This window comes from Callionymus lyra, chromosome 12, assembly GCF_982586985.1.
Source record: "Callionymus lyra chromosome 12, fCalLyr1.hap1.1, whole genome shotgun sequence".
Lineage (NCBI taxonomy): Eukaryota > Metazoa > Chordata > Actinopteri > Syngnathiformes > Callionymidae > Callionymus > Callionymus lyra.
Genome location: NC_141829.1, coordinates 10,252,737 through 10,269,373, shown reverse-complemented (window position 1 = coordinate 10,269,373; position 16,637 = coordinate 10,252,737). Strand labels below are relative to the sequence as shown.

At 39.0% G+C, this 16,637-nt stretch overlaps 2 protein-coding genes across 3 annotated transcripts; one reads left to right on the top strand and one right to left on the bottom strand.

The window, feature by feature from the left end:
- Window positions 1-47: 47 nt before the first annotated feature.
- Window positions 48-10,562, bottom strand: usp37 (ubiquitin specific peptidase 37). Its single transcript, XM_087803469.1, has 24 exons — window positions 10,405-10,562; window positions 8,569-8,791; window positions 8,264-8,414; window positions 7,726-7,817; window positions 7,528-7,643; window positions 7,200-7,277; window positions 6,882-6,970; window positions 6,669-6,762; window positions 6,007-6,171; window positions 5,807-5,938; window positions 5,617-5,740; window positions 5,229-5,470; window positions 5,033-5,150; window positions 4,259-4,338; window positions 4,017-4,181; window positions 3,791-3,844; window positions 2,956-3,091; window positions 2,681-2,894; window positions 2,450-2,616; window positions 2,327-2,387; window positions 1,498-1,613; window positions 1,342-1,411; window positions 1,144-1,282; window positions 48-461 (listed from the first exon to the last, which is right to left on the bottom strand). The coding sequence occupies exons 2-24, from the start codon at window positions 8,740-8,742 to the stop codon at window positions 374-376; spliced, it is 2,865 nt and encodes a 954-aa protein (XP_087659595.1). The 5' UTR covers window positions 8,743-8,791; window positions 10,405-10,562; the 3' UTR covers window positions 48-373.
- An 80-nt stretch (window positions 10,563-10,642) lies between these two features.
- On the top strand, window positions 10,643-14,796 carry cnot9 (CCR4-NOT transcription complex subunit 9). Of its 2 annotated transcripts, XM_087803471.1 has the most exons (8): window positions 10,643-10,987; window positions 11,466-11,651; window positions 11,727-11,842; window positions 12,022-12,131; window positions 12,210-12,319; window positions 12,502-12,600; window positions 12,966-13,057; window positions 14,234-14,796. In XM_087803471.1, exons 1-8 carry the CDS (start codon window positions 10,967-10,969, stop codon window positions 14,400-14,402), a joined length of 903 nt encoding a protein of 300 aa, XP_087659597.1. In that variant the 5' UTR covers window positions 10,643-10,966; the 3' UTR covers window positions 14,403-14,796. The 2 variants fall into 2 exon arrangements, with proteins under 2 accessions (XP_087659597.1, XP_087659596.1); XM_087803470.1 differs by having other exon boundaries at window positions 12,022-12,319.
- Window positions 14,797-16,637: the final 1,841 nt, after the last annotated feature.

Below are 16,637 nucleotides of genomic sequence, written 5' to 3'. Positions count from 1 at the left end.
CAACTCAGGGTCTGATAAAACATTCAGAAATGTTTGTGCAACAAAGTAAAGCCTGTGTACAACATTTATAAAACTCTATAGGAGGCACGCGGCAGCCGGTTAAAAGACCCCCCCGGGGGTCTCTACGACCGCTCGGAGAACCCGAACGATGCTACACACACGCAGAAGCAGCAACTTTCAAAATCGACATATTGCACCTGAACCGCCAAACACATCAGAACGTTCTAGAAATAAGATGATGACTCATGTACAGGACTGTCGTCGGAATAAAGGGTTCGCACTGATCGGCTGTCGTGTCGGAGGGCGACTCGTGGGGGGGGCATCAGTAGTCGCTGACGGGAGGAGGTTCTGTTTTTGAGGGGGGCGGGGGGGTTCAGAGGGGCTGCAGAACATTCCTTCCCATCTCGGCAGAAGAGTTCGCTCCACTTTTCTCCATCTCAGACAGCTGCTCGAACACATCCCTGCACGGAAATTCAATTTGAATTTAATATGTATGGAAGTATATCTAGAAATGCTGTTATTACACCCTTTTAATTTCTATAAATTTGTATATTAAAAGGTTAATATAATCGATTATTTTTTTTAGAATATACAGTATAAATATATATGAATTAGACACATGTTATGATGGTATCAAAATTTAAAAGTATTTTTGTATTGTGGATATTTTTCTAATCCATGGAATACTCCACACAATACCGAAGAAAAATTAATTTTCTGATATTGGAGTAATACCAAATTATGTTAAAAAATAATCGTTATGAATATATTAAATTGAAGAAAAAAAATCTGAACAGAAATAATTAATCATTAATAAAAACTGATGGTCTGAAGCTTCATGAAGCAGTGTCATTATCTTCTGAGTCCGCTAGATGGCGTCTCTGCACTTTTCCCCCTTGTTTTGAACAACTGTTCTAATGAAACATAATTTTTTAACTAATGGCGCCACCTACTGCCCTCTAAACAACATGACACTGTTTCATGAAGCTTCATCAACACATCACTACTGGAAAAAATAAAAACCTTTCAATAAATGAATTCAAATTTTCAACATTTCAAAATTTAACCCTTCAATATTCCAATGTCACTGACGGGGATCAATAAAGTTTTATCCATCCATCTAAACTTCCACAAACCACTCACTTGTGCATGTAGAAGAAGATGTAGCCGCTGCGGTCGCGGTCGCTCTGGACGGCCGACTCGTGAGTGCGCGACACGTCCAGGTCGTTGTACGTCAGCCACGACTGCTTCTTCATGTCGAACACGTCGCTGATGTAGTGACCTGTCGGAGGAGCGTCAGACGCAGTACCACACGTCACAGCTAGAGGGATTTAAACTCACCGGAGGACGAGCTGCTGCCGATGTGACTGACCACACTGATGAGACGGAAAGAGTTGGACAGCTCGCCGCACTGGAGGAACAAAAAAAAAAAAAAAAATGGATTAATGAAGACACTGAAATCTGTTCAAAGATTCATCGACTCGTGCGATTCTCCACCTCAGCGTTTCTCTTCAGGCTCTCGGCCTGAGCCTCTGTGTACTCCATGTCCAGCAGGTCCTCGTTCCCGGAGTCTTCGTCCGAGCAAAGGATGTCGGGAAGCGAGTTGTTGAACTCTGAGGGGGTCAGAGTCAGTTAGATACAGATAAGTTAAATTTAAGATATTTTTAAATCTTAATGGGTTATTAGTTCACCCTAATGTCGACTAAGGGTTGAGATCTATTTCAAAATAAACAGTTTCCTTTTAGAGTCGACGTGAGGGAGAGTAGAAAATAAGAGAAGTTTCGAATTTTGGGTGAACTATCACTTTAATACCATGTGAAATGTCATTTATGCAGAACTCAAATGAGAACTTTATTTTTGTGAAAAGCCAATTCTCAAGTTTCCAATTTTGCCCCAAGCGACGGCTTTACCATTTTGTTAGTTCCGCTGTTTTATATTTTATATTATTTAATGTATTTAAATAAAAAAAACAGATATTGAGATTCCAAACTTGCATCAAATCTGGCATACTTTTACATTTTCCTATACTTTTGAAATTTGAACACAAACTAAGGCCTAGTTTTTTAAATGAATACATTTAATTATAATTAAGTTTCAGAAATGAGGCTCCATGGGAAGATGGTAAATTATTTTCACACTACAGTAGTATTAATATTTAATGTGTAAACTGGACATTGTGATTGATGAGCACAAACTGTCGGCCAAATTAATGACTGATCAACAAAGGATGATTTGTGTGATAATATAAGAAACATTATTTTTATTATATACATGATATAGTTTCCAAGCTTTAATTCTGCTCCACACGTGTGTGGGAACGACGTACCTTGCAGACTGAGCTCTGTCGCCCTCTTCAGGTCGTCGTCCTCCCTCATCTCCTGGGCTTCCTGCACGACAAGTCCATCAGCTCTGGTCCTCTCTCTTCACATGCATGCGATGATGGTCTTACGTGCTCCTGCAGACTCTGGGCCAGAGCCTGCTGCAGCTCCTGCTCCTCCCGCTCCTGATCCAGCCGGTACTGCTGGACCCAGTCCAGCTCCCCCTGCTGGCCCGGTCCCTCTGGAGTCTGGTTCTCCTTGTTCTCGTCCATAGTCAAATCCAGAGAATCCATTCCATCTAAAGGCACGACGTCGTGTTATGATTCAAACCAACTAGTGCGACTCGTCAAGGAAACACAAACCTGCGTGCGGCTTGTTGTCGGCGTCCATCAGCTCGGCGTGATACGCCAGGTCGTGAGTGTCCGTGTCCCCGAACCCCGTGTCCGGGCTGCTGGTGGGCTCGTCGTCCAGCGGCGCCGGGGCGGAGAGCGCCGCCTCCTGCCGACTCATCTCCAACACGGCCACCAGCATCTCGTCGTCGTTGATGCCGCTGTAGTCGTCGACCGCCGGCACCTTCTGGAAAGAAGCGATAAGAGTCACGTCTCTAGTCTAGAAACACTCAAAGTAGGAATCTCACCTCCTCCGGTCGCTCGCCGTCGTCGGACAGACAACTGCTGAGCTGTCGTCTTCGCGTCGTGGCCACTTTTCTGGTCAGTTCCTCTTCGCTGTCCGAGTCCAGGAGAATCGAGTTGACGCCCTTCCCTCCGACCCTCCTGTGAGCAAATATAAAAGTTTTAATCAAGTGGTCGATGCTTTGATTGTTGGTTCACAAGAATATGACTTCAATACGTATTGAATGAGCGAAGATTCTCAAGTCTTTTACGTTTTGTCTCACAATGATTTGAAACAATCATTTTGAAAACGAACAGTTAATGTCTTAAACCTGCCGCAAGTTTATTGTAAACTAATGGAAGTTTGGTGTCTTCGGAATATTGAACTCAAACAATTATTATTTTATTCATGTATTTTAGGAACTATTCAATTTAAAAGGCTACACTTTAAATTAAATTGGAGAAATCCTTCCAGACTGTTGCTTCTAAGCTTTGGAACGATCTCTGTGTTTGATGATCTACTGACTCCTTCAAGAAACATCTGAAGATATTTTTATTTGTTCAGGCTTTTCCTTGATTTTCTGGAACTCCTGTGTTGTTCTCAGTTTTATCTTGACCTTTAAAGTATATACTTTATTGAATATTGTTTTGATTGTTTAAGTGCTTTGTGACCCTAGTCTGGAAAAGCGCTATACAAATAAAAATTACTTACTTTTTTCTTTTACTTATTTATTAAAAAGGAAACAAATACAACCATTCAATATAGAAAATATAGAAAATATAGAAATTAAGTTGTAAAATAAAAAGTCAATATTCTGATACACACTTCCATATAAACATTAGTCTCTGAGCAGAACTCACCGTGGAGTAGCTGACGAAGAGTTGGTCAGTGTCGAGGACTTGAGCGCTCTGGCCCTGAAGAAAGAAAACTAGTGTTAAACTATGAGGTAGAAGAAAAAATATGAAGGCTTTCTTGAAGAAAAAATAAAAATAATTCATATATATTTACATGTAATAAAACATTTACTATCATCATAAATATCTATTTAAAGTCAAAATCAAAATCGTTGACTCTGGATGTTCTTACATGGAACCCTGTGGGCTCCAGCCGAGGGTGATGGGCGGCCGCGTGGACTCGGTGCAGTGTGACAGCAGGGTCAGGTAGCGCGGTATCACCACCTGCTGGCCCAGTTTGCTGTTCATGGACAACTGGGCGTTGAAGCTGTAGCGCTTCAGGTGGAGGATCAGAACCCTGTGAGAGAACAAATGAAGCTTCAAACACAGAAGATATAATCATTGAGGATTCTCACAGTGTGTGCAATAGTGTACCTCGGCAGTTTGCTGAATTTATGTGTAACAGTTGCCGCTTTTCCACTGCATTTGTCACATGAATATTCAATCTCCTCCATCTGAAAACAGATACACAACTGTCAAACTATAGTGTGTGTTTATTGTTGGTTCCAAACACCGATGCAATGAACCAAATGTGCGAAGTAGCAGTGTTTAGCTTTTCACTCGTTTATATGAACATTAATTGGAAATTGCAAACTCAACATTGCACTGATGCTTTGCCGCCCAGCCAACCAAACACAGCCGTCGATCAATTTTGACATGACGTAGAATTTTAAATACGGTATTGTAGCGTCCAATCAGCCGTCACTGAATAGATCAGTGTGAAGAAAGGCAACATGGGAACCTCAAGTAAGATTATGTTCAGAGTCCACTAGATGGCGGTCTCTGCACTATTTTTGTTTTGAACTAACTGTTCTAATAAAACTATTTTTAAACTGATGGCGCCACCTACTGACCTCTAAACAACATGACACTGCTTCATGAAGCTTCTTCAACACATCACTTGTAATCAGTGCTTCTTACTTCGATCTGTAGTTTTATTTTATCTGCCGTTCAAATAAATTATGTTTGTAACAGAATAAACAAAGACGAGGAGCGTTGATGTTAAGCTTGTTACGATATATTTAAATAGTTAATACCAGGTTTAATTAGAGAAACTGACTTGTTTTTACACAAATGCACAAAAGGTTTAAGCTTTGAAAGAAAAGTGAAAACCATAAATACGGTTAGATCGATGAAGGGGTCCATTACCCGAAAGAAAAGATCCAAAGAGTCCTGGATGGAGCGAAGCGGCAGCGTCTTCTTCCGCCGCGGCAGGTCGATGGAAAGGTCATTGAACTGCTCTCTCTTGGTCACCACCTCGCCACAGCTAGGACATCAAAATAAACCATTTAAAGAATATATTCAATCCGACCAAGCGGGTCAAAGATAGAGATGGTGGACTGACCATTTGCAGGTGATGGTGTGTAGCACTTCAAACTCCATGTTGACGACCACCGGACAGGTGTAGACGCGGGACGTGTCCGTCTCGTCGCCGGGCTCCATCTTGGAAGCGGCGGGATCGGGCGCGTTGTCGGAGAGTCGCGAGGGCGACGACGACCCAGAGGCTTCGTTTATCAAGTTTTTGTTCATCCTGTCCACGTCGTCCTTGAGCTGGTCCAGACACTGACCCAGGAACTCGTGTGCGTCCTGGATTTGAGCAAAAAAAAAAAAGAAGGTTTTGACAAAAGAGATTAAGCCTCATGTCACGTTAATCCATAGAGAGTCAGGCAAGAGAAATACATTTAAGGTCAGAAAGAAAAAAGTGATGGTAAAGGTGAAAAGTCAAATCTTACGTTCTGGGCGTTCCCAGAGAAACGCTCGGCGGTGGACGAGATGGCATTTTTCACTTTCCGCAGCAGATCCTTTTTCGTCTCCGGACAGCCCACGTCCTTTTTCACCATGAGGTGAGCGAATCGCCTGAACGTTAAAAAACACTCCTTTAAAAACATGCTCATCTCAAATCGAGGGCGTTCTTGCAGTAACCTGAGCAGAGCGTTGAATGGAACCTTCTTCCAATGGATGCTCTGCCTCAGCATGTCACTGGAGAAGGACGGGAGGCTGAAGAGCGACTGCAGGATTGCGTTCATGTAACAGGTGTTGCCCAAGTTGGAAAATCTGGGAAAGAGAGAATGATTTCAGCAACAAGGTGAGCATTTTAAGGCTTAAACAACGTTAGCCGTTACCCTTGCAATGGAGGCTGCGCCTGAGCCAGAGTGGAGGGTCTCTGCTTGTTCCAGCCGCCGTAGTCTAAGGACGGCCTGGACTTCTTAAAGGGGGTGGAGTGGTTTGGCTGCAGGAGGCTCCTCTTGGCGGAGCTGGCCTGTGAGGTGCTGGACGGCCTGGAGTCACTTCAGAAATACGAATTAAAGTCATTTGAGCTCGATTTAAAAAAATATAAAACACTTTTAAGCGACGGTTCTGACACTTTCCCCCTCGTACACTCAACAGATGTTAAATATTTTTACACTCCTACCATTCTTTTATCCACATTCTGCAGATTTATTCTTGCCGTTCTTCATTTTTATTTAAATTATCCCTTTTAACTTAATTTAATTGTGGCATTTCATTAAATAATGTATTGAATTTTTACTGCAGATAAAATGTTAATTTTATTTAATTATTAATTTGTATACGCCCACTTTTTTTACGGTCAACCCCACAATATAGACAATAAACGTTTTCAAATCCTGATTAAATGTTAATAGATAAAGTATTTTCCTATAATTATTTCCTTAAAGTTAAAAAAAAAAAAGTATTACTAAACATGCCAACAGGACAGGGACTTTTGCATCACTGATGAAATTCATTGACATTTAAAAAAATAATCCACCGAAAAACTGCTCACCGCTCAAAAATCGAGTGGCTCTGGCCGTAGTCTTTGGTTACGGAGCGACTTCCGTAGAAGGAGCTCGGCTGCAGGGGACTGGAGCTCAGGGGAGCTGGAGAGTCAAATCAAGAGTCACAATACGTTGAAAGTTTGTAGAAATCTGATCATCTGCGAACACGTCTCGACTCTGAACTTCACATGAAAACAAGATGTCGTTGGTTAAAGTTATACCTGAGCTTCTGTTCTCCTCAGCCTGCTTCAGCTTATCTTTGCAGCTCAGCAGGAACTTCCTAGAAGGCTCCGAAGTCGCCTTGTTGTTGCTGGTGATGAGAAATGAATCCGTGTCAACTTTTCCGACATATTTGATTGAAAACTGGAATTTTAAAATCATTTAAAAGTCTAGTAATCCTAGTTTATTTCATCTTTTATTATAATGTTGTTTTTTTTTGCAAATGAGTCAATTTATCAAATATTTCTTCTCCTTTTTGATAAGAAACATACTTCAGAATCTGTACCGTTTGTCATCCGTCTATCAAGAATCCTGGTTACCTTGAAGAGTCATTTTCCTTCGGGTAGTCTTCCGTTAAGTCACTTTCTGAGTTAAGGAGCCGCTTTCTCTTCTCGCCCCTGAAGAATAATCACAGAAACGGCTGAAGCGAAGATGAAAGATAAAATAGGGAAACATTCTCTTATCTTCAAACCCATTAAAATACAACAAATAGATGCCGTTTTTCATATATTCAGTCAGGTATTCTGACGTACAGAGAAAGTACGATGTAATACATACTTGCAAAAGAACAAAAAGACTACCATGTTGAAACCCCTCATAAGAGGATGAGAGTTTCAATGAATTTTAAGTTAAGTATTTCCATCTCACCTGTTCTCGGCGAGTCCAGTGCGAGAAGGCGTGGAAGTCGCCCGGCTCGGGCTGCCCAGAGGCTTCCTCGGCGTGGAATCATCCCGTCCCTCGGTGCTCTGTCGCCGAGTTGTGCTCTGGAAGAGGTCAAATCTATCAAGGCGAATCCAACGCTTGACGTTTTTAGGAGCTTTTGCTCACTTTCCCAGTTACACTCACTTGTTTTTCTGCTGAATGACAAGTCTCATTTTTCGCAGGGCGATTGCCAGGCATGCTGAAGTTGGCGCTCCCGTGGGAGGATTTTAAGACGGCTGAAGAACAGAATTACAGAAAGTATTAGAGTAAAATAGATACTTTGTCATTCAAGGTTGATAACATTTAAAAACATATTTGGGGCTCTTTGACATTAAGGAGTTGTACAAAAATGAGCATATTTCCTTTTTTTTTAAAAAAACAAAAACACATTTTGACCAAAAATATACACATAACAGTGTTCGTGTCTTTAACTTTAGATGTTAATTATTTATAATATTATTGATAAAATTGTTCTTAGTCTGGGTTTTAAATCACTGAAAAAAGAAAAAAAGTTCAAAATAAATACATTTCAAAAAACAAGGAGGGGAAGAAAAAAAACAGATACATATTATAATGTCAATATATATTTAACATTTTCTGAATATTTTTGACAAACAAGACATGCATAAGAAAAGTTGTCAAACTCAAACTAGAATTTAAAAAAAAGTTATTTTATTCTTACAGGTTTTCCCCTGCTTCAGCTTTTCAAGACACTCTTTTGTTTTCTGCACCAGATTAGGAGACATCTTGTCCAGAGTGACCATGCTGTTGTCCTTCAGAGTCACGCTGATCCGGGTCAGGTTTTGGCTTATACTCTTCACGTTCTGGTTGAGCTGAGCAGAAGAGAGAGAGAAACACTTAAATATAAAAACAATGGAAAGATAAATGGACGGAGAAGAAATATAAGAATATAAAAAGAAAATATTTATAACACTATTGTAACACCAATAAACAATTCCAACAGTTTGGCATAAAAAACATGCTCACCTGGATGACTTTGGCCGCTCCCCCGTGGTTGAATCTCAGACAAAGGTTGACTTTGTTGTCCTTCTCAAGAATCTCAAAAGTTCCCTCTTTCCACTTGGTGGTGCCGAGCTCCATGCTGTTGAAGCGAATCTTCACCGTGCTGCCGCTGGAGAGTTTGGGCACTGCGGTGGCCATGGCTTACAGTCCAGGTAAGACACTTGCAGGACTTTCTGTCACACAAATCCTACCACAGAAGAACAGCGTATTGAGCAAAACATTTCGGCCATTGTCAGGATAAGAAATGTGCCAATTACTTGTCTGGTGGCACAACTTTAAGTTCAAACTTCAAGAGGAAGTAAATTGCTCTGCTTCTGTCACAATCTCGTTTTTTCTAGTTTAAAAATAGCACGTTTTACTCACAATATTACAAGAATCATGTTCTATAATATTTAACAAAATGTGAACCTCTATCACTTTGTTGTCGTTTATTTCACAAAGATGCGTTATTTACAATGGATGTAAGAAAATATCAACAGAACGATATATACCTTTCTTTTTTAATTCAACAACAGTGTATTGGATTTTTAATTATTAAAATAACAGGGTTTTTTCGATAATTATTTTTATATGTAAATATAGATTGACAAGTACACACACAACAAATCTTTTCCAACTTTTTACTCAACAAGTCTCCCTTGCTAAACATTATAAGGCAAGTTAACGATTCCTTAGAACCTGTATAATAATATACGTTACACATTTATCTGCGAGTCAGCCGAAAATCTTTTAAATTTATCAATTCGTATATCTTTTTTTTTTATTGTAACCGGTCGATTGCCAGTTGTTTTCATACATTTCACTTCCGTTGATATAATGAATTCAATCGATAAGAAAAACACTGTAACTGTGCTTTACATTTACATTACTGTACAGTATATTTAAACAACTTATGACTTGTTTATTAAATCTGACTTAAAACATAATTCTATGCATGTTTTGAGACACAATTGATTTAAAAAAATGATTAACATCATTAGATAGATCAACTTTATTAATGTTTAACTACATACTGAAACATCTTTTCCAGTTTCTTCGTATAATAAGCATTTCAATGATGCCAATCTTTTCTTTTAATCGAGGAAATATTAAGAAAGTTGTGACATTTTGAAAGTCGCACCTAAAACATTGACTTTTGTATTAAGAACTTGGTCAGAAACTAGTGTATTTCCACCTGTTTTAACTTGATGTTTACCCCGTGAAAATTATATTTAAATCACTGGGATCGTCTTGCAAGGACATGTTTGATAATAATGGTTAATAAAATAAAATAATCTTTAACATTTTTACACACAAACCTACACAAAAAAAGAGAACCAAACGCACCACGCTGGTCGTCGAGCTACTACGCAGAAACAAAACAAAGTGAATGGAGTAAAATAACATAAGAAAAAACGCAATAAAAGTGCAGTATTTATAACGATGACATTTTACTGAAGGTGACAAAAAGTACAAAAAACTCGCACCAGCTTAGAAGCTAACGGTGCTATTAAGTCATTAGCTCTCAAAAACTAGCCGGAAACCAGACGCGATGCTAACAACATTAAGTACGTTTTTTTATTTTATTTTTTTTACACAATTGGTTGCGAACTGTGACGAAAAACACGTCAAATCGGGCGCGGAAATAAAAAAGTATTTTTTTGTAAACGTATGGAAATGAGGTGTGATGCAGGTGATGTCGTCCTCTCGCTGAATGGACGCAGGAGGCCGACATTAGCATCGAAGCTAACCGTGATATGATGGTTGATGATGGCGAAGAAAGTGTCGCGAGCCAAACACACGCAGCGTGACGCCGCTCACCTGAGAGTCACGCACGCTCGTCGGTGAAGCGCTAAGAACCGTGGCGGTGCGGGTTCGCAAGGGGTCCTCCGTAAGGGGCCGAAAGTTTAGTTTTTGCCGGCATTCACTGGCTCTTGTTGACAGTGGAGGAGCCGCGCACACACACGACGCGATGATGGCGGGAACGTGAACGGCGGAAACGATAAACGAGAGCGCCGCGTCTTCTCGCGAGAGCTCCGCTTAACATTTCCGGGTACAGTGCGAGGCAAGCTGAATGAACACAAAAATAGCTCCTCGACTAAGTGGCTTTTTACGTGGTTAAAACGACGCTATATGGTTTTTTTTTTAGAAACAACACCGAACGTCTGCGAGGTTATTTTTATGTCTAGAAAACGTTGCAGCTACGCAATAGAATGCGCTGTGTAGCGGGCGTGTAATCGGTTAGCAGCTAGGTGGCTAGCTCGGGCTAGCTGTTTGTTCCGCCAACTTACACACAACAAAAAGTCGCGGTTGAAATACTTGTCCATACAAGATTAAATAAATATAATTCATTTAAGTGAAACCAGCTTAACGTGTACGGAGGATGCTGGCGGCCACTGGAGCAGTGAGTACACCCAGTATGCACTTGTCTTAGCTAACGTTTTTGTAGCTTTTATGTACTATATGTTTGCACAAAGGTTTTAAATACTCATTATATACATACACTCAAGTACTTAATACTCAGGTCAGAACAGATAGATTTTTATTGAATACCTTTAAACCGTATTACCTATTTTTTTGTTTTGTAAAAACAAAGTTGCGTAAAAGTTTCTGACAAAAAGGACCCAAAAGTGGCATTTTGTCTGATAAAAGTGTAATAATAATAACATCTAAGTCATATTCATACAATGTAAGACACTCAAGGTCACCATATAGATGTATTTAAAACATTAACACACTTTTAAGTTGAGATTTTCCCTATTCAAAGGAGTCTTTTATTGAGTTTGTTTTTAGAGATACAGTTGTTATTTATGTGTAGAATCATTGGATCTTAATATGTTTCATCAAGCTCACTTTTTAAAAACCTTTTATTTGTGTATCAGGCGGTGTCAAATGTAACAGCTCTGGCCCAGGTGGATAGAGAGAAAATCTACCAATGGATCAACGAGCTGTCGAGTCCTGAAACCAGAGAAAACGCTCTCCTGGAGCTGAGCAAAAAACGCGAGTCCGTGCCTGACCTGGCCCCCATGTTATGGCACTCCTGCGGAACCATCGCTGCACTGTTGCAGGTACACAGCCCGTCTACGTTTAATCCAAGCAGCTTCATTTTGTAACTTGAGCAATATTTTTATTTTTGAATGTAGGAAATAGTGAACATCTATCCCTCCATAAATCCACCCACACTCACAGCCCACCAGTCTAACAGAGTATGCAATGCCTTGGCACTGTTGCAGTGCGTCGCCTCTCATCCAGAGACGAGGTGAGCATGAACCCATGAAGAAAATGTTTTTTGTGTGCGTTTACGCGTTGCAGAATGTTCTATGGACTTAACTAAACCATTATAGTAAAGGTTGACTCGCTACATGGGAAAATTGTATTAATTTTAACTTAGTTTTACAGTGATTTTTAAAACATTTAGTAATCTTTAACGCTTCACAGGTCTGCCTTCCTTGCTGCACACATCCCTCTATTCCTTTATCCTTTCCTTCACACTGTGAGCAAAACAAGACCTTTCGAATACCTAAGACTCACCAGCCTCGGAGTCATCGGTAAGATTAAAAAAAAAAAAGGAGTCAGGTATTTATTTATGTGTTCTGACAAACCCCTTTTATTTCTTCAATATTCAGGTGCGTTGGTCAAAACAGACGAGCAAGAAGTTATCAACTTCCTCCTCACCACCGAAATCATCCCTCTCTGCCTTCGTATTATGGAGTCAGGCAGTGAACTTTCTAAAACGGTACAGTCTGCTTTTTTTCAAAAGCTGAAAATGACATTTTTGGTTTCAGACAACTTAACTTATTTTTCAGAGTTAGAGAAATGTGTCTAATGCTTATTTTTTCATGACATGGCTCTTGTGTGTCAATCTTAATTCCATAAGAGGAACCACACATGGTTGATTTATTTCTTCTTCCTTGACAGGTTGCTACTTTCATATTGCAAAAGATCCTGCTGGATGACACCGGACTCGCCTACATCTGTCAGACATATGAGCGCTTCTCTCATGTGGCTATGATCCTAGTAAGTGGAGCCGTTATGTTTTCCATACACTAACCTGTCCAACTTATGAAGGTCAATGTCAAAATAAAAAAGGTATTAAAGTGGCATTTTATTATTTTCTTCTGTCTCCTCAAAGTTTATTAGCATTCATTTTTAATGTAGTTGTTTCTGGCTCATACATTTTACTATTGTTATCACAGGATTCACTTTTTGTTAAGTACATGTTCTTGTAAAATAGTTTAACGCTGTTAAAATTAAACGAACAATTGTGTACAATTAAATGAATAACTAAACAGATGTATGATTTTTCTTCTATTTTTTTCCCGCTGTGCGTCTAATTTTAGCCTTATTTATTTTGATGAATGACCCATGTTTGTCTCTTTCAGGGCAAAATGGTTCTTCAGTTGTCCAAAGAACCGTCAGCCCGCTTACTGAAGCATGTCGTCCGCTGCTACCTCCGCCTCTCCGACAACCTCAGGTGAGCAGTTCCATTCGCTTCTCATTTATTCTATTGTTTAATTTAGTCCTTATTGTTAACTCAAACAAAAAGCTATTTAAAATGTATCTTTGCTGCCACCATGTGGTCTGTGGAACCAGTGTGTACATTTGATCGCTAGATAGATAGAACTTTATTGATTGAGATACATTTCTGAAGGGAAAAGACGTTTTCTTTATCAAATACTGGGGTTGGATTTCATAACAGTTTAACCATATTAATTAGTAAAGCATGAGATTAATTATTGCATCTTCGCCGTGCAACGGAACCCACTTGACAATGTAGCACGCTACGCTAATGACAACAAGTGACAAAACGAATAAAAGACAATCACCGACTTTACCAGCGGATTCTAAGCGGACCATAAAGATGACGGACGTTAATACTTGCGTCCGCCCTCGGTGGTGGAAAAAGAAGAAGGCTTCAAACGACTGGTTCAGGAGCTGGAGCTACACTACGTCATGGTGCAACGTCAACATCTGATATTTAATCCAAGGATGGATGAACGTGTGAAACGGGATATTTTAATGACAATTAACAGTAGAGTGAGTCTTTAACATCAGTATAAATTTCTCTTTTTCCAAACAAGAATCCTACAAACTCCGGTATTATGTTGTTGCTGCATTTCAAGAACAAAGCAAGAGTTTTTGTTCAATTTAAGTCTTTCAGCACGTAAAACACCCCAGTTGCTGTTACAGTTGTAACTTTGGTTCTACTTCATGCTTGCTCTGCCCTCTACTGGTTTCACTATGGGGTTTCCTCCGCAGGTAACCTGTGGCGACAACCCTTAGAGGGCAAAGCACGGATGAAGTAGAACTGTTATTTGAAATCAGCAGAACAAATAAACTAAAATGTAATGCACTTTGATTAAAAAAAAAATCTGGAACAATTCAGAACCACATATAAAATCGACTACCCATAATTCCTCGCTCCATACAATAACCGTCCAAATTTAGTCAAGGCCATAAAAATACCAACCAAAGTTAGAAACTTATCCGTCCATTTATTTTGCCATTGTTTCTTTTTCCCCCGTTTCCTTTCAAAAAATACATAAATCTTAATAAACATAATTAGATCACATGGTCAAACTAATAATTTAAATCCCAAATGCACTTAAATGTCATTTCCATCAATGGTTTGGTTGGTGTTCCTCTCCAGAGCCAGGGAGGCCCTGCGTCAGTGTCTCCCGGACCAGCTCAAGGACAGCACCTTCGCTCAGGTGCTGAAGGACGACACCACCACCAAGCGTTGGCTGGCCCAACTGGTCAAGAACCTGCAGGAAGGTCAGGTGACGGACGCCCGGGGGATTCCGCTGGCGCCGCAATGATGAGGACTTGAGACCGAGGGTCCGAAGTCGCATCGCCACCAAGAAGGAGTCCCAAAAGGGCTGAACAACATTGGGACAGTTCAAATCATCGCCATCTTAGTTTCAGTTTCATCTTCAAGCGATCTCAAGCCGACGTTGACATTTAAGTTTGTTTTGAAACCCAGTGTGGATCAGGCGCCGACGGGCAGGAAATTGGCCCAAACACTGATTCAATTGTTCCGTTCTCCCCCCCCATCACCACCCCCTCATCGTCACTGCCACCTGCTGAGTCATCACAGCCTCTTTTTATAGGCGTTTCCCGTTGATACAAAAATAATAAAATAAAGTAGAACATTTTCTGAACAATGTATTTGGAACTTGTCTTAAGAATTTTCGTAAATAAAAGTGTTTTTTTCCACAAAAAATGTGATTTATTTGCTTTTAAAAACACTGCAACTTCACCTATACCTCGTACATTTGGTTTCTTGTCTTTGGGTCACTGACCCTCGGTGGTTGATACAATATATTGATCCATAAAAGGATGTTCTGACTGGTCTACACCCCAACAAACGAGGTACTCTCGTCTCGGATTCCATCCTTTCTTCATGAGAAATCCTCTCAAAACGTATTTACAACCGAGCGTTTCTAGACTTTCAACCATTTTCAAGAGCTTCGATATTTGTTGAGTTGAAAACTTCAGTCGGATCTCGACGTCAGAGACGAGGTGCTCAACTGTAATTTTCCTCTTCCTGATACATTTACTGATGATCATTCCCTCCGGCTCCATTATCCTCACAAGGACGGGCTTAATGGGGGGAAAAGTCGTCACTCAACTCCATTTGAGAGCAAATCATATCCCTGCACTTCCCAGTACGAGGCACGTCTGCTCACCTTTTAGCTTCCGAAGTAGCTCCAGGAAAAGTACTTTAGGGTAATCAGTTGAAAATCCCAACAGAGGAAAACGTTTTCTCAATTTTGTGTTGTTGTTGTTCGGTGAACATGATCCAAAAAATACTTTTCAGATTCAAGTCTGAAGGTAAAAATGTATCTGCAAATGTCTTGAACTGATATTACATTTAAATCATGTACATTTGCACATTAGATCTTGAATAACTTCAAAGTCATGAGGTTTCTAGATTTGATAACCAAAATAAATTGTTGTTTTTTGTAAAATAATGTGTTCAACTGCAAGAAAATGAAAATATTGAAGTAAATCAGTGCCTTCAGTATATTTAATGGTTTAATAAAACCTTTTTTTTGAGCATTGATACTTTTTTTTCAATTATTGAATTCAATAGTTTTTATATTGAAAGGTTGAATTCGTTATATTTTTAAATTATTAAATTAAAAAGAAAATAGCCGAATGTTCTAAATTAATACATTTTTTTATAAATACTTTTTTATATTTTAATTCAAATAACAAAACTACATTTTCTAAATAAAGAATTTTAACTGTGTGTAAAATATGTAAACTATTTTATATTGAATTTAAAAGACAAAAAAAAAGTGGAATTTAGAATTTAATTAACTGTATCTGAAAAAAAAACTCTTTATGATTTTACTATTATACTAATATTTTAAGGTTGAATTTAAAAGGCTACAAATTGAAAAATAATTAATTTATAATATATGTTTTTTTGATCATATGAATTAGAATATATTTTTATTCTTTTGTAAAAAATGCATTAAAAAAAACAATTTACTGATTTAATTATTTGAAAAAACAAATTAAACCTTTTAATATAGGAATTATTTAGTTCAATATTATTTAAAAAAAAAAAACGATTTATATTAAGTTTTACTTAAAACATTTATTTTTTCTTGTTATATATATTTTATAAAGAGCAAAACGTTTTCTTTACTATCATCACAAGAGGCAATTAACCCATACAGTGCCTGTAAAAGGTTTAGAATAATCTTTTATTTTCTATTTTAAACATTTATTTAAAAGCTCGAAAAAAGAAGCCACATTAAATAATACAATGTTTTCAATTATAAACTTAATTATTGTATTGTAATAATTATTGTGTAATTGTGTGAAACTAAAAACAGTTTATATGTTTTTCCAGGTCAACCCTTTCCTCAGCATTGTGTCCACAATGTTTTTCCAAACCTCCTGATAACGTCCTCGCTCTCCTCAGACATGAACACAATTATGAGCCAGCCGTCGCTCTGCTGTTGATTATGGGGCGAGGGAGGAAAGAGGAGGAAGGAAGGGGGGAGGACGCCGAGGGAGGGAGCAGAACGTACCAGCAA

What these genes read in the sequence shown, in the direction of transcription:
- usp37 (XM_087803469.1), bottom strand. Translation starts at nt 8,742, where the DNA reads ATGGCCACCGCAGTGCCCAAACTCTCCAGCGGCAGCACGGTGAAGATT. An exon ending in CCATTCAACGCTCTGCTCAG is followed by an intron (nt 5,741 to 5,806) that starts GTTACTGCAAGA and finishes TTTAACGTTCAG; the next exon opens with GCGATTCGCTCACCTCATGG. An exon ending in ACGGCGAGCGACCGGAGGAG is followed by an intron (nt 2,895 to 2,955) that starts GTGAGATTCCTA and finishes GCTTCTTTCCAG; the next exon opens with AAGGTGCCGGCGGTCGACGA.
- cnot9 (XM_087803470.1), top strand. Translation starts at nt 10,967, where the DNA reads ATGCTGGCGGCCACTGGAGCA. An exon ending in TGCTGGCGGCCACTGGAGCA is followed by an intron (nt 10,988 to 11,465) that starts GTGAGTACACCC and finishes TTTGTGTATCAG; the next exon opens with GCGGTGTCAAATGTAACAGC. An exon ending in GCCTCTCATCCAGAGACGAG is followed by an intron (nt 11,843 to 12,021) that starts GTGAGCATGAAC and finishes AACGCTTCACAG; the next exon opens with GTCTGCCTTCCTTGCTGCAC.